Genomic DNA, 27,854 nt, shown 5'->3' with positions numbered 1-27,854 from the left:
GGTGATAGGAAGAGGTTAATGGAAAAGTCATAGAAATGAGCACTGAACCTTGAAATACTTTGAATGGAGTTAAATGGCTGTAGCAAGTTAGGAAGTCTTGAAGCTCTGAGCAACCTGGTTTAGTGAATGATGCCCCTGCCCACAACAGGGGGCTGGAATTTGATGATCTTTAAGGTCCTTTCCAACCCAAACCATTCTATGAATAATAAAGCTGTAATATGCAAACACTGTTCAGTCCTTTTTCAGGTGTTCTGGATAAATCTGTAATAAATATATCAGAGACTTTGGAAAACAAGTTACATATTCCATTTATAAATGAGTATTTAATCCTAAATAAACTATCTTTTATCTAATGTCTGGATTAAGTGTTGTGAAGTGTAGTGAGAGCTAAACACCAAGGAGACGTATCAGTATACTTGGAGCTCAGAAAGAACATATTCAGGTTTGGCTGCTGGTGTAAGGAATAAGGTCTGAAGAAAAGAATACCTACTAACATAAAAAGGAAACATTAGTAACATTTATCTATGAGAGTAATTGATAGTGGACATACAACACTCTCCCACTAATTGTTGTGGAAAAGTTTTACACATACAATTTTAAGTTTGACTTGGTCACAGTATGGCACAAAGTCCAAGAACTCTGGGGCCAAAAGATCCCACAAGAGCTGGGATCAGCTGTGGTGGCAGTGGTAGATACAGGGCAGCAGCACTGAGCATTAGCTTCCCCCATGCTAGGTCTCCCATAACAAATCAAAGACTCTGCTCTAAGTTGACATAGTTAACTTTCTCATCTGAAGCAGAAATTTCACCCTATACCTGGGAATTTAATTTCCTAACATATTTAATTAATTACTGAGAAAATGTATGCTCTCTGGTGGGTAATTTGGGCAGTGTGAGTCAGGAACATAGCTGAGATGAGCCAACAGAGTGACAATTTCAGGCTGTCTCTTGGTACACTCAGCAGTGGAACAGCCACTGCACCTGTTGGAGATTGTGGAACATGTTATTTCTCTTTCCAAATGCTGAACCCATTCCTGGAGCTGGCATTGGCAAGAGGACAAGCCTGGGCTCCCAACTGTTCCACAGACTGTCAATAGCAGGATAATCAGATGATTATCATCCCTCTCCTCATTTAACCACAACTGAGCAAGGCCAAGCAAGGGAACAGGAATGAGGCTTATTCCAACAGAACCAATCAATTTCTTCTATAGGAATTCCCCCTGCTTGACCTCAGGGATTTCAGCAGCCCTGCATTGCTTTGGGAGCATTGCTTTCATGCTCTTAGCTGTTCTTTGTGCAGATTACCCTTCCTCAAAGTAAGCAGCACTGGACTCCACAAGCAGCTTTGAAGCCCAGATGTTTCTCCATCAGGCCCAGGGCACATGTGCTGATCCCTTCTATTTGCATTTCTAAAAGCTACTGCACAAATTTGCTGAGAGCCAGCACCACCAGATCAGCCTCACAGACACAAAATAACTTCCAATTGGAAATTCTTTATTTGCTGGGTATGGGGTAAAGCATGTGATCAATATTTCAGTAGCCTCATGTAACATAAGATGAGAAAGACTCCAGAACATTTATTCCTTCACCTTGAAAACTGAGAACTTGCAGTGCATAGGATTTTAGACAGGATACAGTGACAGGGTGAGAACCGATGGGACAAATAATGCAGTTTGTATTTCCATTGCCATCTAACCATCAGCTTGGAAGCTAGCTGAAAACTAGCTACAAAATGATCATCTCTATTCCTTCCCCTCAGCTTTTTAACATTATGATCTGCAGATAAAGAACTAATAAAGAGTCAGAGCTTGTTATTAACAGAACATCCTACTGAAGTCATCTGGAATCCTCCCACTGAGTTCTATGTGTTTCAAGGCACAGTGTTGGACAAGTAAACATGAAAAGTAGCAGAAATAATTTCAGAATCCCTGGGCTTAGTAGAAAAGAGACCTTCATAGGAAATGGTGATGGAAGGGGTTACAGCATTCCCTCTTCCACAAGTGCCATAGGGCTCAGAAGCTGCAGGATCAGTAACAGAAGGTTTTGGTGAACAAACCTTGCTAACCAAGTCAGTGATTAACTCTGAGGACTCCCAGAGCTGTCAGCTCTTCAGTGAACTCCTGCCATGCTCTGTGGCACTGGAAAGCTGCCCTGACTCTAGGGATCCCAGCCCTCATCCTGGCCCATATGGTACCTGGGAAGCACATGCTGGTAGTGCAGAGTTGCTGGAGTGTCCCACCCTCCCTTTTTACTTTGCCACACCCCTGGCTGAGGAGCGCCTCCCTCTTCCTCAGTAACTCTGAAATCACCTTTGCCTCAAGTCAAGTTGAAGTGCAGGGGCATGCAAGAAGTCTACATTTACAATATCCAAAAAAAAGAAACAGTTTAGGAAAAAATTTGGTGACAAAGATAAGAAAAACAAATAAAACACCCCCCAAAACCTCACAACCAAAACTCTATTGATACTATTCTTATACCTGAAATACCCCTTTCCCAAAACACAGCTAATCTCCTGCAGACCCTTTCCTAAGACTGTTTTCCTATGTAGCATTCATCTCAGCTGCATTCAACAGAGAATTTCTTGGTAAAACACTCCAGCTTTTATCACTATTTGTCTTTATAAGTCCTGCTGACAATTTGGGAATTTTTTTCCCTTTAAAAGAACCACGCCAAAACAGACTCAGCTTTCTTCCCAAGTCTCCTTTCCAAGGACGCAGTATCAGGGACCTAACAGTTATTTAATGGATTTTCTCCTTGCTGAAGAGGCCTATTCCTAAAAGTGTATATTAATTGGTAGAAAGAATCAGTGTTATATATTAAGCAATTATAAAGAAGGTAAAAGGAAGAGTAAAAAAAACTAAACCAGTTTAGTAAGTTGTACACTGATTTGAGTGATACCAACAGCTTCATACAACGGCATCAAAACCAGAAACAGCAAATCCCAGGAAAGACAGGAGGAGGAGCTGGGTGGTACCTGCCAGCACAGCTCTGAGGAGGCTGTGCTGATGCACGAAACAAAGATTTTCTCAAGGAGGAGAGTTTTTTCTCTCCCTTGAGAGGGCAGAGTTGGAGCAATGCCCCCACAGCAGCTCTCATGATGACTTTCAGAATTAGCCAAATGTGTAAATTTGTGTCATTCTCCCAAGCTGGCAGGTCTGAATAAGGGGATTTTGGGTGGAATGCAACACACAGCAGATTTTCTTGCTGTAGCATCAGAACCCAGAGAGATGAAGAGCAGTGATAATTATTCAACAGTAAAAAAGGCTTAAGTAAAAACCAGGCAATCCTCAAGCCCACCTTGCAGCTGTCACCAGCCCAGCTCCCACTGATGTCAGCAGAACCCCAGTGCCATCCAGCCCGGGAGTCCTTGTGGTGCACAGCCTCCCTCCAGAGGTCAGCTGTGGCACAGCACTAGCATCCTTTAGCTTTGACATCCACAGAGAAAACCCAGCACAATCCACACACAGCAAGTGGAACAGAGGATGGCAGCTGGATTGTTCCTCATGTTCCAGGAGGGACTGTGTAGTGCTCTCAGCCTCACACCTTCTGCTAGCACAAAAAAAAAATTCACAGCCTTTGTATTTTGAATACTTGGAAGCACCCATTCAGCAGTGAAATATTTTCATGTGTAATTAGATGATTTTGGAGCTTCAGGATGAGCATGTCAGTAATGGGGACTTTACCTATCATGGGGAAGAATGTATGTTGCAGGGACAATTGGGGTTAATATTAAAGAGTATAAAAAAACAGTAAAAAATGTTCTTTGGAATAATCTTGATTTGGAAATCAAGATTTTCTGTGAGACATGTCTCATGTGGGAAGGGAGGGGAGCTTCTTACAGCATCCAGGACTCACAGCACATCAGTGCTCTGGGCAGCACTGCCCTCAGGTGAGGATAGGCAGTCACACACCTGGGGCCCTAGCAGAGCACATTGTGCTGTGCTGTGTCTCCCAGGTTTGCCTCTGGGAGCTCCAGGGTATGTTCAGAGCTCCGGGCAGCTCACACCTTTCCTTCCCTAGTGCAGTTACATTTTTACCAGCTCTATCCCACCGGCATTCCTGCAGTAGCTTGGCACTCCTCCAAAACTGAGCTGCCAGCCAAAAAGAGCCCAGTAGCTGGAGGTTTCAGACCTTGGAATAATTTTCTCTGGTGAGTTTTATTTATCTCTAAAGGCAGGGAATACTCTGGATTTCTCTAAGAGGATTTTAGTACTATTTATTTTGGAGATGCTGCAGTACCCTAATACCAGAGCTGAACCTCTGCTCTTGAAGCCACATTGCCTTGAACCATCCAATATAAAGCTGAGCTGCTGAAAAAGGATGTTTTGCTACTTGCATCATGAATTCTCATTATCACTCTCAAAAAGCTCATGGAGAGCTGATCACCATGAGAAAATAAATCAAGCATAAAAATCTAAACATATACACAGGCAGTTACATGCACATTCACATTTGGGGTAAAATACCAAGTACCCAGACTGGTTGTAGTCTGGTTACAGTGTTTCCAGAACTTCCAGAGAAAATGCATGCAGATGTTTGAGGCAAGATCTTCAGTTTTTTTCATATTGAACTAAATTTCAAAATTGGCCAATCTGGCCAAAAAATGTCTGCCCTTATTTGTGGCAACAGCAAAACACACAGAACAGGCTGGGAAACATCTACAGTGCCCTATCTGCATCAGCCATTTAGTACAGCCAAGGAGAAAGAGAAGGGCCTGATATGTATAAGGAAGATATGTAAGAGGAAAGCAATCCACCAAGGCACGACAGTGGATCACTACCAATCCAGCCAATTTGCATCACAGAGTGCTAACACGAAATAGCTGCTGTACAAATGGCACTCCTTGCAGGGTAAATAATGAAACTTTATGCTAAAACAATGTTTCTCTTGTTGTGACTCACCACACAGTCCCATGGCTTTCATCAAACGCCTTTCCATGCTGTTGGACATGCATCCAGCTGTGTCACCACTTTCCTGGCAGAAGAGATTTCACATCAAAAAACAATTTTTTAAAAAATTTCCTAATTCTAGAAGTGATTTGCAAATAGTTCAACAGCCAGGCTGGGCCAGGAACAAGACAGGCAGTGTTGCTGCAGCTATTCCATACATGACTCCTGAGCCTGGCAGGAGCACTGAGGGCTGGGTTGGGGCATTTGGAAGTAAGACACTAAAGGAAATGGACAGAAAGGAGATAGAGAGCTTGTGCAGTCCCAGGGTTAGTGCTGTTGCCTTTTAGAATGGCTTAGGCTTTGCTTGACAAGCTCTAAGCATTTCTCCCCATTAACTGGCTTTTTTTTTTTTTTTTTTTTTTTTTTAATACGAAAATGTTTCTCTGTCCAGTCCAATCACATTTCCATCCAAGCTCATTTACATTATTGTGCTACACACACAGCCTGTGGGGATGGCCGTGCAGTTGGGCAATACACGGACCTTGCCACTCCATTTCTGTGGCAACTCCAGTAAAGTCTGGAGGTTAAATAACTGCACAGCGTTGCTTCCCATGGGGGAGGAAAAGGGGGCTTGGCGAGTAAGTCAGCTACAAGAAAAGAGAGCCCATGACACCCAAACCCTTCCTGTGTGCCTGCCTCACCTCCGGCGGCTCGGAGGGCAGCGGGGCGCTGGTCTGTACCGAGCTGAGGGGATCCGGGGGCGCTGAGGGGACGCAATGGCACTGAGGGGTCCGAGGGGATCCGGTGGCACTGAGGGACCCGGCCGGTTGAGGGGATCCTGTGGCACTGAGGGGATCCGGGGGCGCTGAGGGGCCCGAGGGGATCCCGTGGCACTGAGGGGTTCAAGGGGATCCGGTGGCACTGAGGGGATCCCGTGGCACTGAGGAGATCCTGTGGCACTGAGGGGCCCGGCCGGTTGGGGGGATCCGGTGACACTGAGGAGCTCAAGGGGATGCGGTGGCACTGAGGGGATGCGGTGGCACTGAGGGGATGCGGTGGCACTGAGGGGCTCAAGGGGATGCGGTGGCACTGAGGGGATGCGGTGGCACTGAGGGGCTCAAGGGGATGCGGTGGCACTGAGGGGCCCGGCCGGTTGCGGGGAAGCGGAGCCGCCTGACGGTTGCTGCCCGCCCGACGCCGTTGCCACGGAGACGGCCATGGCGGCAATGGCGGCCGCTGGGGCGGGCGGGGGTCCGGCCGAGGCACCCGAGCCCGCGGTGTCCCCCTGCTCCTCAGGTGAGTGCCCGCGGCTGCCGAGGGTCGCAGCCGCCGCTGCCGCTGCCGCTGCCGGGCGTGGCGGGGCTCGGGAGGGGCTGGGGCAGAGGCGGCGGGCTGTGAGCGCTGAGCGCAGCTGGACATGGCCCCCCTCACGGCCCGCACCTCTCGCGGGCAGTTACCTCAGAGCGGGGTCTGCACGCCCGGGCCAGCGCGTCCTTGGCAGGGAACGCTCTTTGGGCCATCACCAGCTCTCCGGCATCCTCCCCTTCCAGCCGTTTCTCCCCCGTTAAAGCCAGTCTCCTCTACAGGCCGCCCGTTCCTCTGAGTCGCAATCCAGGGAAAATGAGCCAAGCCTGGATTTATCCCTTACCTGCCCTCCCCTGGGCAGGAGCGGCTGCTCACCCTGCTCCTGGTTCCTGGGCACAGCAGCACCTCATCCCCGACTCCACCGCACTCCGGAGGCTTTCCTGGAGCTCAGCTGTGCTCCTGGCTCAGGAGCCACCTCCCCTGAGCCCTGTCCCCAGGTGCTGCTCACAAACACGATTAGGTGCTGGCTGGCTCCGAGGCCGCCCGCCGCTGGCACTTTGGGCTCCATTACATCCCAGTTTGGATGGATACTGGGGTGACTGGAAGGTGCAAGGCAAGCTGAAGACAAAAGGATGCACATCTTTTGGTCCAAGCCAGCCATAACCTCGGGGCTGCCTGTACAGCACTCAGGACTGGGTGCTATATTATATATTTTGTGTCTCCACACTACACTGAAACCTGCTCAGTTCAGACCTAAGTGCCCATCACCATGCTCAGCTGTGCCTCAGCCCAAGGCAAGGCATTACTGGAGAATTAGCACCAAAAACCCACAGCATTATAGGCTATTCATGATGCTGGAATTCAGTTTTAGGAATTTTGCTGCATCGCTCCTATTAAACATTAGTCACAGCCAAAAATCCAGTGCAATTATTGACATAAAGCTGTAAATATAGCATGGCAATGTTACCATATTGGTTCCTTTTATACTGACATACAGGACTCTTGCTTATCTCTGTGCCCAGCATGCAAAAGGATTAAATTTAGAAAGTGCTCAGCTATTTTCTCCCACTAAAGATAAAACACATGTAAATTTTGTTTATTGGTTTGTGAATAGTGATAATTAAAGGGATGTTTTCAACTGGAAATGTTGAAACTGAAAAACATTGCAAACTTTTAAGGAGTCACAAGTGCTTCCAGCAGCAGCCAGGCACCATGCTTTGACTGGAGACTCTCTATCAATCCACCTCCATCACAGCTTGGAAAGCTTTGGAGGAGAACAGGAATCCAACTAAAATGGTTTTCTTAATACCAGGTGTACTGAGAAAAGGATTAATCTGGGTTTGAAATGGGTTCATGCTCTCCATCAAAACAATGACACATGCTGGCAAGAATGAAGGTAGCGAGTCTGTTGATGTTTGTCAACAGATAAAATTGTTGCTAAGCAAATGTTACAAGCTTGGGATTTGTGGTTATGGCTTCATGAAGCTCTCCCTAGAGCATGACTGTCTCAAAGCCACATTAACAATCCCTCCTTTTCCATCTGTTACAGGTGAAGTGATAAAAAAAATCTCTGAAATACACAGCGTTGATATTTACTTAGTGAAAATTGACAAGATGCTGCAGTTATATTTTCATTTTAGCAACCTTTTTGCCTTGCTTATAACTTTCCATAACCCTGACTAGAGGTTTTATCCCACCTGTCTTTCTTTGATGCTGCTACTTTGGAAACTTCTAATAAAACTTAATCCAGTCACTTTCAACAAATGCTACAAAGAAATATTAACTGTAACAGTTAAAATGTTATGGTTATTTTCATGTAAATTGCTGGTTCTTAATGCTTTGAAGCAAATACTTTACACTGAGTAAGGACTCAGCTGTGGCTTAATTGTGATAACAGACTTCACTGTTGTGAGAAAAATAATTTCACTTATGCTCATGGAAATAATTTTATTGCTGTGTGTGAAATATTAAAAGAATATTGTGATAAGCATCTCAAAAGCACCAGAAAAATCTGATCAGGACTAAAATTGTACTGAATTGACTATTACACTGTGAGCAAAAATGAAAAGTGTGCAGTAACTGTAAGGTGTACCATCAATCTCATGTCCTGCATGGGCAGAAGTTATAGAGAGCAAGTATCTCAAGGAATCTCCAAGATAATCCATGAAATAAATCCAAATCTATATGTATTGACAATTATATCTATCTGTGCCTTCATTGAAGGTTAGTTACTAACCAGGTTTTTACCAACTCCAGTTCTGCTCATGTTCTGTGGCATTCCTAACCTATGTCCAAGGAGAATGCCACTTCTTCAGTGTTTGCTACTTCAGGGGGAGAAAGAAAAGAAGAAAAAGTAAGTTTTCATCCTAAATGAGTTCCTGAAAAAGTGCTGTACAAAATCCAGGTGCAAATCATAAATAACAGTGGGAATAAAGTTTTTTTGGAAGTAAGCCCAAACTTCTTACTGCTGCAGGATGGTGGGAAGTGAAACAAAAGCATAAGAGAACATTTGAGCTTGTCAGTTCCATCTAAGTATCTCTAAAAACATTTCTTTTGCTGAATTCCAGTGGTGTAAGTACTGTAAGAGCCTTCCCTGCAGAACCTTCCTGTTGCTCCTCCTCACAGCCCCTGCAGAGTTTGCAACTCAACTTTTCCCTGTACTCAGTAGCCAGAAAAAAACTCCTGTACTGAGGATTTGCTCAGAAATTGCTTCCTAAGGCTTCAGGCTCCAAAAGCCAGGCTCTGTGGGGACTCCAGTGTTCTCTTCTAGCAGGGCATTACTCTGAAGCACCCTCATTTCTCAGCTCTAAGCTTTAGGACTGCAGAGTTGCTATAGGTGTAACTCCTGTCAGCAGGATAAAAATCTCTGCATTTATTCCCTTTCACTGGACAAAATGCCACAGGAAGCACAACATGGTAGGGATGAGAAGGAACAAGCCACAGGTGACAGATTTGCTACTTAAAGATGTGATTGTTTGGTGTAAGAGTATACTTTGTTCATGATCAAAGTGAGGGTTATGTAAGACCTAAATAAAAAAGGATTTCAGTAATGCCATGTTTAAATGAGAATATCTGAGAGCAGCTGATCTATTCAGACCAGATTTCATTGCAAAAAGAGTCTTTGCATTTGAGAACTCACTTGAACACTTCTGCCAGGAGCAGATTCTAACAACACCTTCACCCAGCATGGCTGGATGTACAGGGAGGGAGCTGAGGGCTTTGTCTGGCAGAGAAAATGGAGGGACACTTCTCAGAAATCTGCAACAGTTGACCCAATCTGTGTTCTAAAAACAGGCTGAACACAGAACTTCCAAAGAAATGAAAGGCAATTGCTACATAAACTAGAACTGGCATGTGGTAGCTGCAGTACATAACTTACCTCTCTATTCATTCTCAACCTGATTCACCTTCAGTCACCTTTTTCTACTTTTCCTGCAGTTTTCTCTCAGGCTTCCTTTCCAGAATGGGAGGTCTTTCCTCACAAGGTGCATCCTTCTGCATCTCTCTCTGCAATCTCACCTTCTCACATACATCCACAAAGCACCCAGCAATAGCCAGGTGGATGCTGAGTGGTCCCATTTACAGACTACATTGAAATAAATAAAAAAACCTAAACAACCCAAACCCCGAGTATTGTCTAACTGATCTTCCTTCACCTTTTTGTGTTGCATGTCCTGTAAGAGTTCTGGAGGACAGGCTGACCCAAGACTTGCTGAAGCTGATAGGAAGCTTCCCATCCACTTAGGAAAGCTTCAGAAATGGTCCCTACAATGTCTGACCCTCCAGCCATGAGTGCTGAGACTAGCTAAAAGAGGCTAAAAAACCTAGAAGAAAAAAAAAAAAACCAAAAATCATCCAGAATTGAGGCAAGTGCAAAGTCCTTCACTGAATTTTTTTCAAGAGGCATGTGATGCATGACTTGGCAGAACCTTTTCCCAGACCAGTGCCCTGATATCTGCATCTTTTATCCCCAAGTATTTTGTTGCAGAGAAATTCGACTTACTCTTTTATGTACATAGCCTAGCAGGAAGTTCATGCATCAGTTAACACAAAAAAAAAAAAAAAAAAAAAAAAAAAAAAAAAAAAAAAAAAAAAAGAAGGTGCTCAGGCACTGATGAGATGATGTTAGTATCAATTTTAGTATCAATTTTATGTTTCAGCAAGTGCAGAGGACACAGTGTCTTGCGATTTTTTTTTCCCATTGAAAATGACAGATGAACAGCTTCCCCTTAGGCTTCCAAGTAATTGTAGATTATAACAGTTCCTTGAATGGAGAGCAGTTACCCTACAGCTTCTTAACTTAATTTTCTCCTTGAATGAGACCTCTTCAGAACAGTTGGATGACTAGAAAGAAAAATTTTGCAAGGTTCTACTTGGGTTTTATATAGTCTCTAGATGCGCTGCCCATAATAAAAGATAGATTAGTCCAAAGCCCAGTGTTCTGTCAAGGTAAAGTGGATATTTTCATGCTGTGAATATGGTCTGATTCCTTATTTTACTGGCCTGTCATTATAATCTCATCTGTGAGATTACATGTTTTCTTTTTTGTCCATGCAGAAAACACTTCCTTGGATGAAGACAATCTTCCCTATCCTGGGATGCTACCAGTAGATAAAAGGCTTCTGTGTTTACAGATCTACAAACTTCTTCAGTGTGTTCATGAGAAAGACAAGAAGCAAATAGAAAATCTACTCCAGAAAGGATTCCCAGATCTCATAAATTACACAGACCCTAAGAAGGGCTATAGTGCCTTTCACTTGGCTGCCATGAAAAACGACATTGAAATGTGCCGCTTCCTGCTGGAACACGGAGCCCGTCCAAACGTGCACGACAAAATGGGACGCACTCCAGCCATGAGGGCAGCTGAGCTGGGCCATGAGGTGATTTTGGAGTTATTAGCAAAAGCTAATGCAGATATGACTGCTGTGGATAATGAAGGGAAAGGTGAGTGAGAAGGAAATACCATAAAGCAATCCCTTAACTGTGTGACACACTTACTACACATGATGTGTCCCAGTTGTGGAGAGGAACTGTGGTGGAGAGTTATCCTTTCAGCCCAATAGAAGCTGTTGGCCAGAACAGCTTTGATGAAAATGAAGATAATGCTCCCTGAAGAGTTTAGGCCTTTAAATCATAAGTTTTCCCTTCCTTTTGAATCATAAGTACAGAGCTGAGAGGTAACTTATGATTGAGAATCACATTCCTCCCATGACCTGTGACATACTGAACTCTGGTTTTCTCCTCAAGTAAAGACTCTAAAGTAGAAGTCTTTTTTGCATGGATACACCCTCAGTGTAGGGTCTCTGTTGCAGACTGGTCAGCTGTGAAGCTCACATCCTCATAACCTTCTGGTAATTCCTTTTTGCACCCTAATCCCCACTGGTTTCCTTTGCAGGTATTTTGTTTTACCTCCTTACACCTACAGCACGCCACACCCACTGCTTGCAAATTGCCTTGGAATATGGTGCAGATGTCAACAACTGTACAACTAGAGGGAGGTCTGTGCTTCTAGAAGCCTGTGAGCAAGCTCAGAAAGTAAAAAAAATGTGCTTGATTTTCTTGGAGAAAGGAGCAGATCCCAATGCAAGAGACCCGGTATGAGCATTTCTGCAACTAAGAACAGACACAGGGGAATAGAATAAATACTAGATGAGCCAATAAATTTAAAGTAATAAAGCAGTGAACATTGCTTAACTCTGTGGCCATACCTCTTCTCCTCTTGTGTACCATCCTTTTTTTGGAGGAGAGGGATTTAAGTGTCCTTTTAGATTTTTGTAGGTTTTTGAGTGAATGCAAATATTTCCTAAAACTTTATTGAAATTGGGCCAGCTCTAAGGAGCTGCAGTTCACTGTAGTTCAGTGGAGCAGTGCTGATTTATATTTGCCTTGATGTCTTCTTAGATTTTTCAGAGTTGAAATAATATTCACTAAAAGGCAAGTCCATTAGGGAAAATTTGATGAGCAATCAAGGCAGAAACAAGGCATAAGAAACTTTTTCCTCTTTTGTATGTCTTAATGATTTTTTTGTTTGCTTCCTTAATTTAACAAAGACCTGAAATCCTGGAGCTCCCTGCTGTTGATAAATCAAGAAGCTCAAGCTTTCCCTTAAAGTTATCCAAAGCAAACGTCCATTATTATCTTGGAAAAGACAACATTAATATATTAGAGTGTGAACTTTTCCTCACAGAACCACAGTGAAATTCCCTGAAATTTCCTCATAGCACTTCTCCTGCCATAGCTCCTTATGCTCCCGCTTTCATAAGCTGAGGTGTTATTTTGTGTTAGATTTGATAAATACGCATGAGAAGATGCCCAGAGAATAAAGGATTCCTTAACTAAGGAATTGATTTTCATGGGACTGAAGCCCTCAATGTACCTTAGTTGCAGGGATCTGTCTCAGCAGCACTATGATTCTTACCTGCAAGTGTCTTTGCAAGTATTAGGCTTGTCTCCTTTTCCCAGTAGCAGCTAACAGCGCTGCAGTTTTGTGCGAGCTGGAGCTGCTCTCTCGCTCCCTGCAGGCCACGGGGCGCACGGCCGTGATGGAAGCTGCCCGGGAAGGCGCTGCCGAGGTGCTGCAGGACCTGCTTCGCAGGGGAGCCGATGTGAACCTCTTTGACTTCGAAAGGCACAGCGCCGCACATTTCGCAGCCAAAGGAGGCTTTTTAGAGGTATGAACATTTGTGTGTTAAAGCATTTCTGCAAAGCCAAAACTGGGCGGGTTTTTTGTTGTTACGGGGTTTTGCTTTGGGTTTTTGGAATGTGTTTTTGTTGGGGCTTTTTTGAGCTATCTCAGCTGATCAAAGAATAATGATAAATAATCAAAAGCAGACTTTTCTTAAGTATCAAGGGATTCTAGCAGGGATAGAGAAGCCAGACAGGGGCTTACAGTGAGCTGGCAAGAAGAAGGTCTTTGGTGTCTGCAACTACACAAGGTTTCTGTTTCATCAGACAAGATTTTTGGTGTTTTGGTGTAAAAAACTCTGTTTGTTTTTGTAGATTCTGACGATTATTTCAGGTTATAATGCAGACTTGAAACTGATTGCTATGAATGGTAACAGTCCACTTCATTATGCTGCGGAGGGAGGATTTGCAGATTGCTGCAGGTATATAGGACAAAGAGGTACTTAAAACTAAGTTTCTTTGCAACTATTATCTATATTCTATTTCTGTGCTAAAGGAAAGGTTTCATTTGGGTATCTCTGAAGGATTTGACTCTTGGGTACCCTGTGGTACCCAATAAAAGAATTCTCATGCAGAAGGGTGTAACAGAGGCTCTTATCTCATGTGGATGAGAGAACATGTCTCAAAGAAAGCAGCAGAAACATCAGGGGTTTGTATAACTTAATGCTGGGCAGTATTAAGTGGTTCTGGGTTTAATTTGGCTTAGATGTATTGAACTGAAACTTCCAATAGAAAAAAAATTTTTGATTTGATGATCATTTCTAAAAAATCTCTGTGCAGTCATGAGGGAAACTTCATGCCCATGGATATTGAAACATGCCCTGAAGCAGCTGTGATCCTTTCCTGACTTGATCAGATGATCACAGCACTTCAAGCTTTGATGCAAGAGGACCATGCAAAATCCCACATTCTGTTCTTGTGATCAAACAAAACTTGTGATCTTGCCAAACTGTAATGTTAGGGTATAGAAATAAGTGGCACTTTAATCTTAGTTTGCTTCTTAACCTTGCTCATCACTTCGAGTAAAAATGTAAAGTTTCCACTGAACTTCTCTCTTTTTGTGCGTATTCATGAGTGGATGAATAAATAGAGGATGGGTTGCTCAATGCTTCTCCCTTTGGGAAAAAAATATGGACATGTGGGTTACCCTCCCGCCTGGGATCAATGATGTTGTTCCACCTACCACTGCTAATTATAGCTGAAACAGTATAAAACTGTAGGCCAATAAGTTGCCTGTGTGTTGCAAGTTTCTTATATTACATAATTAGGAATTCCCTTGCACTTTTAGCCAAACTGTGTCCACATTTCTAGGCTGTGATCCTACATGGTCCAACTTGGCAAATCTGACCCCGAGGGATCTTGCCAAGCTCGGTGGGTTTAAAGCAGCGGCAGCAATATTGCGCAAAGCTGAGAAAGCCTCTAAAAAAAAACCAGACGAGATCCTTGCCTGGTACCTGAAGGTGTACGACTGGTCCTTGCAGCACGAGGATGCCATCCGCAAGGAGTTTGAGACTGAACAAGAAGATGAAGAAGGGATGGTATCCAGGAGTGATTTTATTTCAGTTATTCAGAAGCACTGGGGCACCGTGGATGAGGAGCAAATAGAAATTCTTGCTAAAAAGCATGAAGTATCTGCTGACAGGATCAGCCTTGACGATTTTTTTAAAGGCTCAAAGTACTTACAGAAAACCTTTCTGCTCTCATCCTTTGGGCCCAAAGGAAAGAAGAAGAAGAAGAAACCACAGAAAAAAAAAGGCAAGAAAGGCCTCCCTGTGCCCATTTGTGTAATCCCAAAGAGCGAACGCCCGCTTCGGGAAGACGGCATCCCTACCTACATGGTTGAGGCTGTCCCGCACATTCCTGAAGAGCAGCGCTTCAAACGGGAGCACCAAGCCACCCATCCCATGCTCGATGACCGTGTCTGGTATGTGGAGGAGCCAAGGAAAACCCTCATGGATATCAACTACCTCGTCAAAGAAAGAGACTTTGTGTCTCTGCAGAAAGCCTTCGACGCGGGTGTGCCGGTAGACATAAAAGATAGATATTACAAAACACCTCTGATGGTTGCATGTGCAGGTGGCAACATAGTTCTTGTGGAGTTTCTTCTGGAAAAGGGGTAAGATAATTTCAATTTCATTGCTAGTTTGGGAAGGCTTTCAAAAGCATAAATATCCAGTAAATATTTGGATGCAAAAGGCTATTGTTTGTTTTATGCTTACCTAACATTTAATATTAAAGTTAGTTCCCTAAGATCTCGATTCACAGGGAGTAAGTTTATTATTTTTCACATTTCAGTAGCATGGAAATTAAAACAACCAAGAGATAAGTTGCCCAGCACTGAAATTTTTGGTGTCTGGACTGTTGACATTTGGTCAGCTGAAGAGTTTATACCCATGTCTCAAGTAGTACATCCTCACAAGAAAAATCTCAAAACCGGTGAATGATTTTGGGGAAATCTGACTCAAAGGACTTGCCTGAAATCATCAAGGTGATCCTGGACTTTCCTGTTCACATGCCTGGTTTAAACCTTCCCTTTCCTCTGCAGCTGAGGCAGGCACAAACAGCAGGATTTACATCAGAAGCTCCTGCTACTAATTAGCCTGCTCCTCATTTTAGAAGTGCTTCAGCAATTCTGTAGCCTGCAGACACACTTGTGAAAAATCTCAATGACAGCTTAAAAATGAAAGCAATTTCAGAAAGATACAGTCATGCTCATGTAATAGCATAATCTCTTATTGTCAGACTGCTGTGGTCCTACAATCCTTCACATAAATGCTTAAATGATCATTTTTCAAAGATATTTACGCAAACTTTGTTCTCTCCAGCCATAGACAGAATTCATGTTAATATTAATATCTCAGGGAAAGTGGCTGTAGTCATTGCTCTGATTCCTGCAAGCACATGAATCTTTACAGACCCTGGTAATTACAGTGACATTCCTAGAGCATATGGAAAATTGTGTAATGTGTATATTCAGGTTTTCCAAAGATAAATATGTAGGAGCTACCAGATTAATCCACCAGATTAGTCTTTACTCCTTTTACCAAGTAGCACTGGAGTCACATCATATTTAACAATAAGACCTAGAAACACAGGAACTTGGCTTAAAAAAATAGTACCAATTCTGAGATTTTTTTCAATAGGCAGAAATGAAAATGGAAAGTTATCAGTAGCATTTAGGTTTGCATCTCTCAGCATCATGGGCTTGCAGTTTGGCATGGGCATTCAAATACCTTTTACAGTATAACTTTTTCAGTACAGAACCACAAATCCATATTGAACACAAAACAAAACATTTATCCAGATAAATGTTTCACATTTATTAGGTTTTAAATTAAATTGGTGGTACCTACTTTCTATCTTCCTCCAGAAAGAATAAGAAGTAAATGAAATTCGATCTGATGGGAAATTCTATTCTTGATGGGCAGAAAATGATGAGAAATTTTAAAATCAGTGCTGCATTGTCCCTGTTCCCATTGATTCTTTCTGATAGAATGAAGTTAGGAAAAGGGGTTCAGGGTCAGAGTCTGAGTGCAGGCAAAGAGTTGGGTTGAGAGAGAAAGTGAAGTAATGGAAGGAGCTTATTTTAATGAGAGTTAAAACAAATGAAAACTGCATATGAATAAACCCTAATAGCTTAGTGACTGGAAGATAAGAGAGATAAACGTGGTAGGTCAGAGGAACTTACTGGACTAAGATCTCATCAAAGGTGGAATTCTGAAAAAGATGAAAAATTTAAACAAGGGGAGAAGAACAGATGAATCTGGTTTTATCTAGACAATCACATGAACTGGAGAGCAAACAGCTAGCCCTGGAAGCAGCTTCCTTCATAATTGTTCTTCTTTCTTCCTTCCTCCTTGTCTTTTGAGAAGACAGCAGCTTTTTTGTCCACCAAGTGGGACAGTGACCCTAACTCCCTCCTGGATCTCTAGGGCGGATAATGCTTTTCCTCTCAGCTTCAACCAAAGGTAGCTTTGCAAGGATCTCCCCTGAACTCTCCCTTGCTTTCTCCAGAACATCCCAGTTTAATTTGGGAGCAGAAACAGATCCTGGTCCAGCAGCACAGTATCTGAACAGTTTTTCAGTGCTCACATTCTCAAGGCAGACCTTCTGTACCTTGTTTGTTGAAGGGGGAAGCCAATGCAGAGAAGTTAAGCAGGCAGAGGGCAGCAACACTGAAAGGAAAGGTGAACACTTTCCTCTTGTGCAGGGGAGCTCTGCAATGCTGCCACATATCCTGTAGCACCTGTTCTTGGGCCAGAAGTGTCCTTTCTGAATTCCTTCATCTGCTTTGTGCCATTCTCAGTGAAGCTGGAGCACAAACACTGGCAGTCCTTTACAGCACTAAGGTGTTTGAATGCCTGTACCCGTGAAAACCTCCATGTGAAGGACACTGATGGCTTGGGATGGGGACATGAGCAGCAGCAGGCACACTGACAATTCCTATTCCATGACAAGTTCAGGGACTCAAATGGTTTCAGAATAGCAGTAGCCATATGAAAATAGCTATTTATATCGAATATGCCACTGCAGTGGGCAGCCCAGCTGATTGCACTCAGTGCTGGGGCTGCTACTGTAGATACTCACACCTTCAGCTGCCACACTGCTCTTACTCCTGTGCAGGGCTGATGTCAATGCTACAGACAACTTCCTGTGGACTCCTCTGCACCATGCTTGCTATAATGAACACCTGGATATTGCTGAGCTGCTGGTGAAGGCTGGAGCATCTGTGAATGCCCCTGCAATAGGCAATGCCACCCCGCTGATGAGAGCCATTGAGGCCTGCAGGCTGGACATGGTCTACTTCTTAATCACTGCAGGGGCTGATGTCCAAGCTACAAACAGCAGTGGTAAATAGCATTGCTAACAGGCTGTTTCTTTATTAAAAATGCCTGGAACACTTTGAGAAATGTTCTGCATTCAGGGTTGCTACTAAGATTGGGATGAAGGTTACAGGTTCAGTTAGTTTTCTCTAGTCTGGAATCATTATTGGAAAAAGTCAGCTTTCTTGGGCTTTACATATCTAGAAAATGAAGTAACATGATTAATTACTTAATTCATGAGACTGTTACTCCTCATGAGATACATACAGAGTTATGAGTGGCTTTAATGAAAACATTCTATCTAGTTATTATTTGAGGGAAAATTAGATTTCAGTTGTGGCCCAGAGTATAGTCTGCCACTCATTTAAGTGATTTATTTTTAGCCACAGGCAGCCCTGGTAAAAAAAAACTTCCTTGCTGCTCTGTATGTAAATACAACTCCTGAGAAAAAAATACTTAGCAGAAGACCCAAATCTGAGCTGGTACTGAAGTGTTACCTCCTCACAGCAGATCATTTCTTCAGTGTTATTCCCACTGTCTCCAAGTAATTAAAAAGTTAACATGCCTCACCTTTCAAGCTCTTGCTCTAACATAGGATGCAGCATTGCTACGCAAAGAAACTTTCCTTACCAAAATGCCTAGTAGTGAAACTCTGCTTCTAGAAGGGATGTGTATTTCTTATTTCTTATATCACATGGAGTTCTGATCCATAGAGCAGTTCAGTGTCAGACACTTTACAACCAGAGTCTCATAAGAACCAAGACAGATTTTTGCCTTCATTAAGCACTGCAGCTGTTCATTTACACCATGGGGCTTTCCTTTGCCAGCCACAGAGCAAGTACAGGCAGAAGGAGATGGCTAGCACAGTACAAGGTCAGGAATGCAGACCATCTCCTAGTGCTAGATGCTCTCAGCTCTCAGAGACCAAAATGACAACCTGCAGGATCACTGTATTAAGCTGCAAATGTCAGACCATTAGGAACAAAGCAAGCAATACAAGCATTCCTGCAATATTCCTGCAAAATGAGTTTCTGCCAGGTCTTATTTTTGTAAGCAGTGCTGATGACCTCTGGTCCTCACATCAATGTCAAGCATGCTGCTGGCACATGGGATGGGTAATAAAATACTGGCCATATTAAATTGATTGTCCAGTTGCAATAAACCAGTGCCAGAGTTAATTTTCATGGTTTACACAGATATTTATTTTCTTAAACACAGGAAAGAGTGTTCTTGATCTTGCTCAAGTATTTCAAAATGCTACAATAATTGAACTGCTTGAAAAACAACTGCAAATTTTGGCAGAACAACAAGAAAAGGAAGAAGCAATGCAACAAAAAGGTGGGAAGCCAAAGCCAGCAGAGCCAGCAAAATCTGTGAAAGAAGAGGTATGAGAGATGGTAACAAAGGACTGATTTCCTAATAGTTAGCAGGGAGCTTCTTTCTTTCCTTTCTTTGCCACTCATTTCTCTCTAATGCTGTAACTCAGGCAGCTTTGTTAAAGTGAGCATTTTCAGATGCCAGTACTTGTTCTTGTGACTATTAGAACTTGTTCATTGGTTGAAATTTGTCTTGCTAATTCTACAAACTTCATGTGTTCCCCAGACACACATAAGAATGATGTCCTGTAACACTGACAGGACACAGAAAAAGGTTTCTTTTTCTTTTTCCCTCCTCCTGAAGTATATGCTCATCCAGCTCTGTTGTGGTAATCACTGAACAAGTGGTAACCATAATTTCTTCAAGGGAGAACCTCTGTTTTCACAAGATAAGAACAATACCCTTCAAACTGGTAAAAAGGTTTTTTATTCTTTAGTTCAACTCACTGAGATAATACCAGGCTTGTTAACTTCCTATTTTCCATTTTGTCCCATATCCTTCCTCTTCCACAATTTACCTGAGTCCTGTTTCTCAAATCCCACACTGATGGCTGCCTGTTTTATTCCTGAATGCTTTTCCTGCACCCTCTGGGAGCCTTGAGCTCTACAGCATTGCCCTATTCCCAAGCCTTGGTGACCACATCTGGGTTCTCTTATTGTGGATGAGACCTTCCTGATTCACCAGTGATACTTGTTAGTCACATTCAGGATGCTATTTAGGGAGAAGATGCAATTGCATCTGCATGGCTGGAAGTGTCCTTCCGCTGCCCTGGATAGTGCAATAAATATGTCTCAGTAGCTAAATGTTGGCATCCTCCTTTCACAGAGGTTTTGAATGTCAAGGACAGCACAGGAATTTCAGAGGCAGGAGGATGACAACCTTAGGTGCTTGTTTATTCCTCACTGGGAAGAGGATGGGATCACAGTGGTACAAGGTGACTGTCTTGGGACTCATAAAGAGCAGTTAATGTTTTAGTGCCCAAGGAGGAGAGATGCCTTTTACCTTTCAAAAGGTTGGCCCTTGCAATTTCTGATTTTTAAAAATCAGCTTTGAGAAAAACAGATTCTGAAGAGATTAAGAAAAATACTCCTCCATTAACATTGTAGCAGAGTATCAGAAGATGCAGGATGCATGCCTTGCTTCTGAACATGACATACTGGTATAATTGGTACCTTCTTCCCCTTCAGTCTGAAGTTGTATCTGAGCCACCTGAGGAAAACCCTGTTCCTGAAAAGACAAAGCGTTCCCGTAAGGACAGTTCTGCCTATTGGAAATCCTTGGCACCGAGAGAAAACAAAAATGACATCTCCTTCAGGCCCAGAAAAGTATGTATGGCAGAAAACATGAGGGCAGTTTCATGGAAACTTAAAGGCAAACCTTGCTGAGATCAAAACCCAGAACAATCCAATGAAATTTCCACCATTCAGCTAGCTTAGAGATGATGTGACACAGCCCAGAGAGGTTGCCACCAAACAACACTAAATTAAAGAGTTCATGGATGTGTATTATATAATAACACATAGTTATGGAAATCAATCTCTTATCAGGTTTTAAAATACAACTGAAGTGGAGCCACAGTAAAATACAAATTCAACTACATTTATGATATGTATTTTTATCCTGCTGCTTTTGAAAGATAGGAGTCTATTTGTATAGCAAGGGTACCAACTTCTAACTTGCCCTGTTGATTAGTTATCACATGATTACTTTTTTCAGTTACAGTTACTGAACTAGATAGATCACAGCACACTAAATATTTGCTTGGAATAGAGGAAATATAACTTCTCTGTCAGGGTCTTGTTAATACACGCTTAGAAATAACTGAGAAACAGAACAAGATAATCACAGTGGGGTAATCTTTGTAATATTTTTTTTTCTCCTTGAAAAGGAAAAGAACACCACTGCAGGCTGAGCAGTAGTGTTTGGAGTTTGTTTATCATTTCCCTAACCCTGATTTGCACTAGTTTTCACAATGGTCTCAGAGGACTGAGGCTACATAGCTGATGACTCTACAGCTAATTACTATTTTCTACTCTGAGGATCGTGAGCCCAAGTCAGTAATTATGAATAATTACCTTAAGATCTTATTTCTCACATTATCTGTAATCAGAGTCCATGGCATGTTATAGATTGGAAGTGACAACAAGAGAATGCTCTGTTTATACACACACAGATGGTTGACCTGTCTTCTGCTGGGAGGCCACACTGCTTCTTTTCTGCATCTCATAGTGGAAAGGCTCTCTTTGGCTAACAGTATCTTCTTAGTGCTTCTGTTGCAAAAGTCCCATCCAAATTAACTACAAATACCTTTATTTTGTAGATATGGACCCCTGATGCCACAGCAGTACAGCTTGCAGAAAAGCAAGAATCAATCCGTGAACACGCTAGTCTTTATGGTTACATGGAAGATTTTACAACCCTCTTCAAAAGAAAATTTGAGACGTAAGCACAGCATCTGGAAGAAGCTACTTCAGCATATATTTTGAGGAGACAAAGATGTGAAATGTTACTCCTTTGCAAGGAAGGAGTTGTGCAGTGTTCAGTAAACATATCTCAGTTACTGTAAAAGAAAATCATACTAAGTTTTTCCTCTATAGATTATGTTGCTTACACACAATCTTTTGTTGAGGGCTTAGTCTGGAAAAAGATTTATCCTCATGTGATTCTAAGTCTTGGAGCTGGCTCAGTATACTGCATGGAAAAGTCACTGTTGTGACACTCACATGTCCTTTGTAAAGGTGTGGCTTTATAAGGCTTTCTTTACCCCAACACAAAACTTCTTCCTGGAGGATACATTACCCTTCTACTGTAAATATATAGATATGAAGATGGCATTTAGTAATTAGCTAAGACAGCAATGTTCTGAGTTGTCTGTAGAAGCAATAGAGAGTTCAGAATTTACAACCAGGACTATCTACCTAGTGTACTTCTTTCATGTTCTCCCCTTCATTTGCTAAAGTGCACGCTACACCTGAAACTCCCACTCCAATGGGCACATATTGTTCTCCTTCTGATTTCTTGAAAGGCTAATAAACTCTATATAATAATCTGTAATCCATTTGCCATGTCTCCCACACACTGTTGTTATCCCTCTGATGGAGGAGAAGTCTTGTAGGGAGAGCTGATGGAGAGCTGCACTGCAGAGTTCCAAGGCATTGAGATCATCGAGTCCAACCTTTGAAAACTGTCAACCACATCATGGCCCTGAGTGCCACATCCTGTCTTTCCTTAAACTCCTCCAGGAACAGTGACTCCACCACCTCCCTGGGCAGCCCATTCCAATGTTAACCCTTTCCATTAAGAAATTCCTCCCAATGTCCAAACTAAATATCTCTCCATCCTCCAGGTAATTTTTCCTAGGATCTTCCAATTTGCCAGAGGGGGTTATTAACAAACACTGCTCTGGGGCATCCAACATCGACATCACATTCATTATTCAAAATTTTTTGCTTTTAGCTTCTTTCTAAGAGATTTATTTTGCTCCATCACCTCCTGAAAGAACAATTGAAGCAACTGATTCATTTCCCATTCCCACTGAACCACTTCTGGTTTAGCAGCTCCCTGTGAGCATTCCTGAGAGCTGCAAAGCCTTCACCAATAATGACCCTCTGAAGGTTGTCCTGACTTTTCTCCTGGAGAAGAAGGTTCCAACAGGTCTGAACTCCACTGATCACTCCACCACAGCCAAGGGACTCTGTCTGTGATGCCAGTTTAACATTATGACCCATCTCTGAGGCCAGGTAACTGAGGTTCTTGTTAATAGATCCCTCAGAGGGAATCAGAGTGAAATGACACTGAATGACCAGTGTGTGACTTTTATCTGCCAGCATAAAACTTCTGCTGGCTGCAGATGATTGTAAATAACAAAAATGGTAGTGTTTCAGTTAAGTCATAGAAGGTAGTGTGGGCAAGGAGCAACAATTGTAAATGAAACAGCATCTCAGAAAAAAGGAGAAGCAAAGGGGCAATTTGCTGAACAGTAGCCATCAAAATAAAATCAAACAGCAGTCAGAAATTATACTGTAAGGTAAAACTGTGTTTCTGGCAGAACTCTGTCATGGACATTACCTAGGACAGTTCACAGCCTTCACATGTCCAACAAGGTTTTTTCTGGTTCTTAGTATAAGGTTGAGCAGCACACCATTCCTTGTGGGATCCCCTACTACCTGTATCAGGAAGGGATCATCAAAGCTGTCCAGGAACCTCCTGGACTGTCTGCACTCTGCTGTGTTGCTTCTCCAGCAGCTGTTAAAGTCCCTCACTAGAGGGGAGAACAAGGACCTGTGATACTGAGGCTTCTCAGAGCATCCTGCATTGTGGCATCATAGTGGTGATGGAATTGGGAGGCTGTGCCCTGTGCAGCACACCCACTGCGGCCCCTAAGGGATGGGGGAATAGGAAAACCTGCTTGGCCTGGAGGAGGCAGAGCCACCCACAGCTTCCCCCACCATCAGACTACCCTGGCACAGTGTGACACAGAGCAGCACTGTGGGCACAGTGCCCCTCAGCCAGGGACAACACTTGAGCAGGTGACATCCCAGCTGCCCCTGGGCCAAGGACAAGGGAACAGCAGAGCATCCCAAGGCTGCAGAGTGCAGCAGGGATGCTGGCAGACGGCTTGGCAGGTCAGGGAATGCCATGTCAGAAGCCCCAGATTTAGTGAGGCAGAAGCAGACAGGTCAGCACGCTCTCCCCCTCCCTTCCCGCCCCGTGGGCACGGGACATGGGGACAGTGGGCTCAGATGGGGCTGTCCTCACAGGGCAGGTGGCAGCTGTCAACATCGACCACCACCATGGCCGCTACCACACGGCCGAGTCCGAGCGGTTCAGGAAGGCCAAGCTGCATGTGGAGAAGGCCATTAAGGTGAGGTTTGATTTCACACTGCCCCGAGACGCCACATGCTTGTGTTTGTGCTCAGGGTGGGGCAGGCTGAGCTCACTGCTCTCCCCGCAGGAGAAGAAGATCTTCGCAGTGCAGGGCCCTTACCCCGTCATCCGCCGCCTGCTGCGCGCCCGCGGCTGGGTGGAGAGGAAGCTGCCCTGCAAACAGCTGAAGCAGCAGCCTGGCGACCAAAGGAAACAGCCAGAGAGGACGACAAGCGGCGGCAGTGATGAGCAGGGAGAGACAGTGCTGAACCCACCATGGCCACACGACAATGAGAGCAAGGGGGACAGCAATGAGGATGTGAAGGAAGGCAGCGAGCAGTGCAATGAGGACTCCGATAACATCCATGAGCTCATGGTTAGCTGAGAGGGCCGGGCTGAGCTCTGCATAGCTCCCCACGTCCTTCCCCTGGGACCCTCAGGAGCAGGGAGGGCCTGGGACAAGGGGCTGGGGCAGGGGGGGCTCCCTGGCTCACCCCAGCCCGCTCCCTCCTGCAGTCTGTCCTGGTGCAGGACCAGGTGCCGAACTTCCTCTGGACCATTCGCCTGAGCAGCATTGACCAGAACCTGCTGCCGAGGATTGAGGTGGTGAACCGCTACCCCCGGCTGTACGCGCTGTGCACCAAGGTGGGAGCACAGAGGCCTCAGGGAGGGGGGCACAGGGGGTGGGGAGGTCCAGAAAGGAATGACAGGCTTCTCTAAACAGGAGGGGCTGTGCCAAAGCCTGCGAAACTTGCCCTGGTTCCAGCAAGTGGACTTCAACACCTTTTTCCCCCGATGCTACCGGCTGGGGATCGAGGACGAGCAGGAAGCCTTCATTGGTGAGCCTGGGGCTGCTGCCCTCCTGCCACTCCTCCTGCTCCAGTGTCCCTGTGTCCTGTGCAGGACTGCCTAGGCATGATGCTTCCCTCTTACAGAGGATTTCCGCCTGACGGCAGCTCGCAGCCTGCTCAAACTGGCCCTGCAGAAGGTCGGAGACAGTCCGGTGGGAACAGAGCAGCGCCCAAAATCCGACAAGGTGCCAGGTGAGTGCATGGAGCTGGCTGAGCGGGGCGGAGGATGACACAGGGAGTTCAGCGTTACGGGTGTGTCTGAGGGCTGAGCTTGGAGGCTGAGCCTCTCCTCATGGCTGTGGCTTGGGATCCCTTTCTCCCGACCCTGCTCTAGCTCCAAAGGTACCCGTCCCACAGGGAGGCTCAGTGCTTCGGCTGGTGTAGGAGTCATGTTGCTCACCCCATGCCGTCCACAGCAGGGCCGTGCTCCGCCCTGTATCCCCAGCTGCTGGAGGAGGCCCTGGAGGTCTGTGAGCAGCACCTGGGCGTCCTGGCACACCAGGACATCGACAGGAACACCCCGTCCCCCTGCCGGACATGCATCGACTGGGACCGCTTCCTGCAGGAATACTACCATGTGGCACAGTGAGTGCTGAGCGAGACGGGGGCAGGGGGGACAGTGGCGGGGCCGGTGCTGAGCCCCCCGTGTCCCCCCACAGTGAGGGGACCCGGCTGGTGCTGAGCAGGGAGCAGCGGGAGCAGTGCCAGCACCTGCTGCAACGCCTGGAGGAGCAGCTGCCGCAGCTCTGCATCGAGGGCAACCTCAACGTCTGGATCCTCAAGCCCAGCGCCAAATCCCGCGGCAGGGGTAAGGCTGGGGGAAGAATGGGGCACACACATCCCCGCGGAGCAGGGATCCCACCATCACTGTGTTGCCCAGGCATCGTGTGCGCGACGCGGCTGGAGGAGGTGCTGAAGCAGGCGCAGAACTGCACGAGCCTCTCGGCGCGGGGGTGCGAGTGGGTGGTGCAGAAGTACGTGGAGCGGCCGCTGACCGTCTTCAACACCAAGTTCGACATCCGGCAGTGGTTCGTGGTGACCGACTGGAAGCCACTGACTGTGTGGTTCTACCGAGAATGCTACCTGCGCTTCTGCTCCCGGCCCTTCTCGCTGTGTCACCTGGAGCCGTGAGTGTCCCCCCTCACCCCCGGCTGGCACTGCCCAGCCCTCGGCACCCCCTGACCCAGCCCCGCTCTCCCTGTCGCAGCGCCAGGCACCTCTGCAACGTCTCCGTCCAGAAGCGGTACAAAACACTGCACCCGGACCCCCGCGTGCCCCCCGAAAAGATCTGGTCCAACAAGCAGTTCCAGGCACATCTGGCGCAGCTGGGGCGGGCGGATGCTTGGCAGCAGGTGATGGTGCCCGGCATGAAGACGGCGATCCTGAGCGCCCTGCGCTGCGCCCGGGACCAGGTGGGCTCCCGCAAGGGCAGCTTCGAGCTCTTCGGGGCCGACTTTCTCATCGGGGAAGACTTCCGGCCCTGGCTGCTGGAGATCAACTCCTGCCCCACCATGAGCCCCTCCTCGGCGGTGACCCGCCGGCTCTGCGCCAACGTCCAGCGGGACACGCTGCGCCTCGTGCTCGACCGCAAGGACAACCCCGCCTGTTCCATCGGCGCCTTCGAGCTCCTCTACAGGGAGGTAGGCTGGGGGCTGGGGACAGCCACACCCCAGGCACCCGAGCCCCCACTGCCCGCTGTGTCTCCCTGCAGGCAGCCGTGGCCTCGTGTCTACCTGTGGGGCTGAAACTGCTGGTCACAGGCTCTTCCCTGAAGAAAGCCCGGCCGGCAAAGCATGGATCCCAGGACAAGCTCCCCACCGCTGTACCCAGTGCTCTCCAGCTCCCTGCGCCCTCATGGGACAGAGTCACCAAGGTCCCCTGGTCCGGAGCAGCACGGGAAAAGCTGCCTCCTGGGGGGCTGCAGAGCAGCTGCTGCCCACCCTCGCCTGACCCTCCAGCACTGCCACAGCCCCCGGACTGCTCTGCTGGGAACCAGGAGCTGCCACAGCTTCTTAACCCGGCTGAGCAGCCCGAGGAAGCTCAGCCCCTAACCAGTAGCTCTTCCATGGACAGTGTGCCTGGACCACCAACCCAGGGAGCCCCTAGAAACCTCTCACAACCCCCAAACTACTCTGCTACAGACCAGGAGCTGCCATGGCTCCTTCACCTGGTGGTAGGTCAGCCCAAGAAAGCTCACACCCAGGATGCTCAAACCCAGACAGCTTCATCACCAATCCCCAGCTCTCCTCTGGACAGAGGACCTGTGTCACTGCCCTGGGGAGCAACCAGGAGTTCCCCCTGGCAATCCTCAGGCAGTTCTACCGACAGCCAGGAGCTGCCGTGGCTCCTTCACCTGGTTGGGCAGCCTGAGGATGCTCAGCCTCAGGAAGCTCACACCCAGGAAGCTCAGCCCAAGGCAACTCCATCCCCGATGGATAGCTGTCCCCTGGATAGGTTGCCACTGTCCCAGGAAGAGCGCAGGCGCTGCTGGCGCCCTCCGTGTTCCTCTGCCAGGAGCCAGGGATTGCCCCAGCCCAGACAGCCGGGCAGGCAGCCCCAGGCTGCTCGGCCCCACATAGTTCTGCCCCCGATCAGTGCCCAGCCCCCGGTGAGGAGGCCTGTGCCACAGCCCTGCAGAGCCCCCAGGAGACCCTGGCGCCCCCCGGGCTGTGCAGCAGCTCCTGCTGGCCTTGCTGCCAGGACAGTACTCTAACAGAGGAACCCGGACCCTGCCTGGAACAGGAGCACACGCCAGCTCCCAAGAGGGTGCAGGAGACCTGGCACACAGAGACACCCCCACCAGGTGGCAGCGCCCTGCCCATGCTGGATGGGGGGACACAGCAGCACCCGGCTGCCTGCCATGCGAACGAGACCCCATTGCTGTGCCGCGGCAGCCAGCTCAACCCGCACTCCTGCTTTAGTAAACTTCCATGAGAAGGAGCCTGGCTTGGACCTGCTGTGTGTGGGAGACATGGACAAAGCTAGGGATGATGCTGCAGGAACTGGGGCTGCCAGGGCAGCTCCTCTGCTGGAATACAAACAGAGGAGGCAGGAAAAGCT

General features: G+C 46.3%; 3 protein-coding genes across 5 annotated transcripts in view; 2 read left to right on the top strand and 1 right to left on the bottom strand.

Annotated features, from left to right (window-relative positions):
* The window catches only part of PAK5 (p21 (RAC1) activated kinase 5), a 155,986-nt gene extending 150,271 nt beyond the window's left edge, over window positions 1-5,715 (bottom strand). The window contains exons 1-3 of one of the 3 annotated variants that reach the window (XM_079298552.1): window positions 5,694-5,715; window positions 5,590-5,646; window positions 4,901-4,973 (exon numbers count right to left, since the gene is read on the bottom strand). In XM_079298552.1, the coding sequence (XP_079154678.1) occupies window positions 4,901-4,949 (49 nt within the window). In that variant the 5' untranslated portion in view covers window positions 4,950-4,973; window positions 5,590-5,646; window positions 5,694-5,715. Of the gene's footprint in view, window positions 1-4,900; window positions 4,974-5,589 lie in introns of all 3 variants that reach the window. The other 2 variants (XM_079298551.1, XM_079298553.1) reach the window with 2 other exon arrangements.
* Window positions 5,716-5,882: 167 nt separating this feature from the next.
* ANKEF1 (ankyrin repeat and EF-hand domain containing 1) lies at window positions 5,883-21,893 on the top strand. The gene is made up of 10 exons (XM_079298549.1): window positions 5,883-6,184; window positions 10,751-11,137; window positions 11,589-11,788; window positions 12,715-12,864; window positions 13,193-13,316; window positions 14,189-14,993; window positions 17,501-17,727; window positions 18,919-19,085; window positions 20,265-20,402; window positions 21,398-21,893. Exons 1-10 carry the CDS (start codon window positions 6,106-6,108, stop codon window positions 21,521-21,523), a joined length of 2,403 nt encoding a protein of 800 aa, XP_079154675.1. The 5' UTR covers window positions 5,883-6,105; the 3' UTR covers window positions 21,524-21,893.
* A 1,435-nt stretch (window positions 21,894-23,328) lies between these two features.
* Window positions 23,329-27,507, top strand: LOC306798750 (tubulin tyrosine ligase 3-like; the record flags this gene model as incomplete). The annotated part of the gene is made up of 11 exons (XM_079298954.1): window positions 23,329-23,755; window positions 23,838-23,941; window positions 24,032-24,319; window positions 24,460-24,588; window positions 24,668-24,782; window positions 24,879-24,986; window positions 25,211-25,379; window positions 25,454-25,602; window positions 25,675-25,921; window positions 26,002-26,434; window positions 26,506-27,507. The coding sequence occupies exons 1-11, from the start codon at window positions 23,716-23,718 to the stop codon at window positions 27,505-27,507; spliced, it is 2,784 nt and encodes a 927-aa protein (XP_079155080.1). The 5' UTR covers window positions 23,329-23,715.
* Between the last annotated feature and the right edge of the window lie 347 nt (window positions 27,508-27,854).

This window comes from Erithacus rubecula (assembly GCF_903797595.1).
Source record: "Erithacus rubecula genome assembly, chromosome: 2".
NCBI lineage: Eukaryota > Metazoa > Chordata > Aves > Passeriformes > Muscicapidae > Erithacus > Erithacus rubecula.
This window is presented reverse-complemented; position numbering and strand designations above follow the sequence as displayed.

What these genes read in the sequence shown, in the direction of transcription:
- ANKEF1 (XM_079298549.1), top strand. Translation starts at nt 6,106, where the DNA reads ATGGCGGCAATGGCGGCCGCTGGGGCGGGCGGGGGTCCGGCCGAGGCA. An exon ending in CCAAGCTACAAACAGCAGTG is followed by an intron (nt 17,728 to 18,918) that starts GTAAATAGCATT and finishes TCTTAAACACAG; the next exon opens with GAAAGAGTGTTCTTGATCTT. An exon ending in CAAAATCTGTGAAAGAAGAG is followed by an intron (nt 19,086 to 20,264) that starts GTATGAGAGATG and finishes CTTCCCCTTCAG; the next exon opens with TCTGAAGTTGTATCTGAGCC.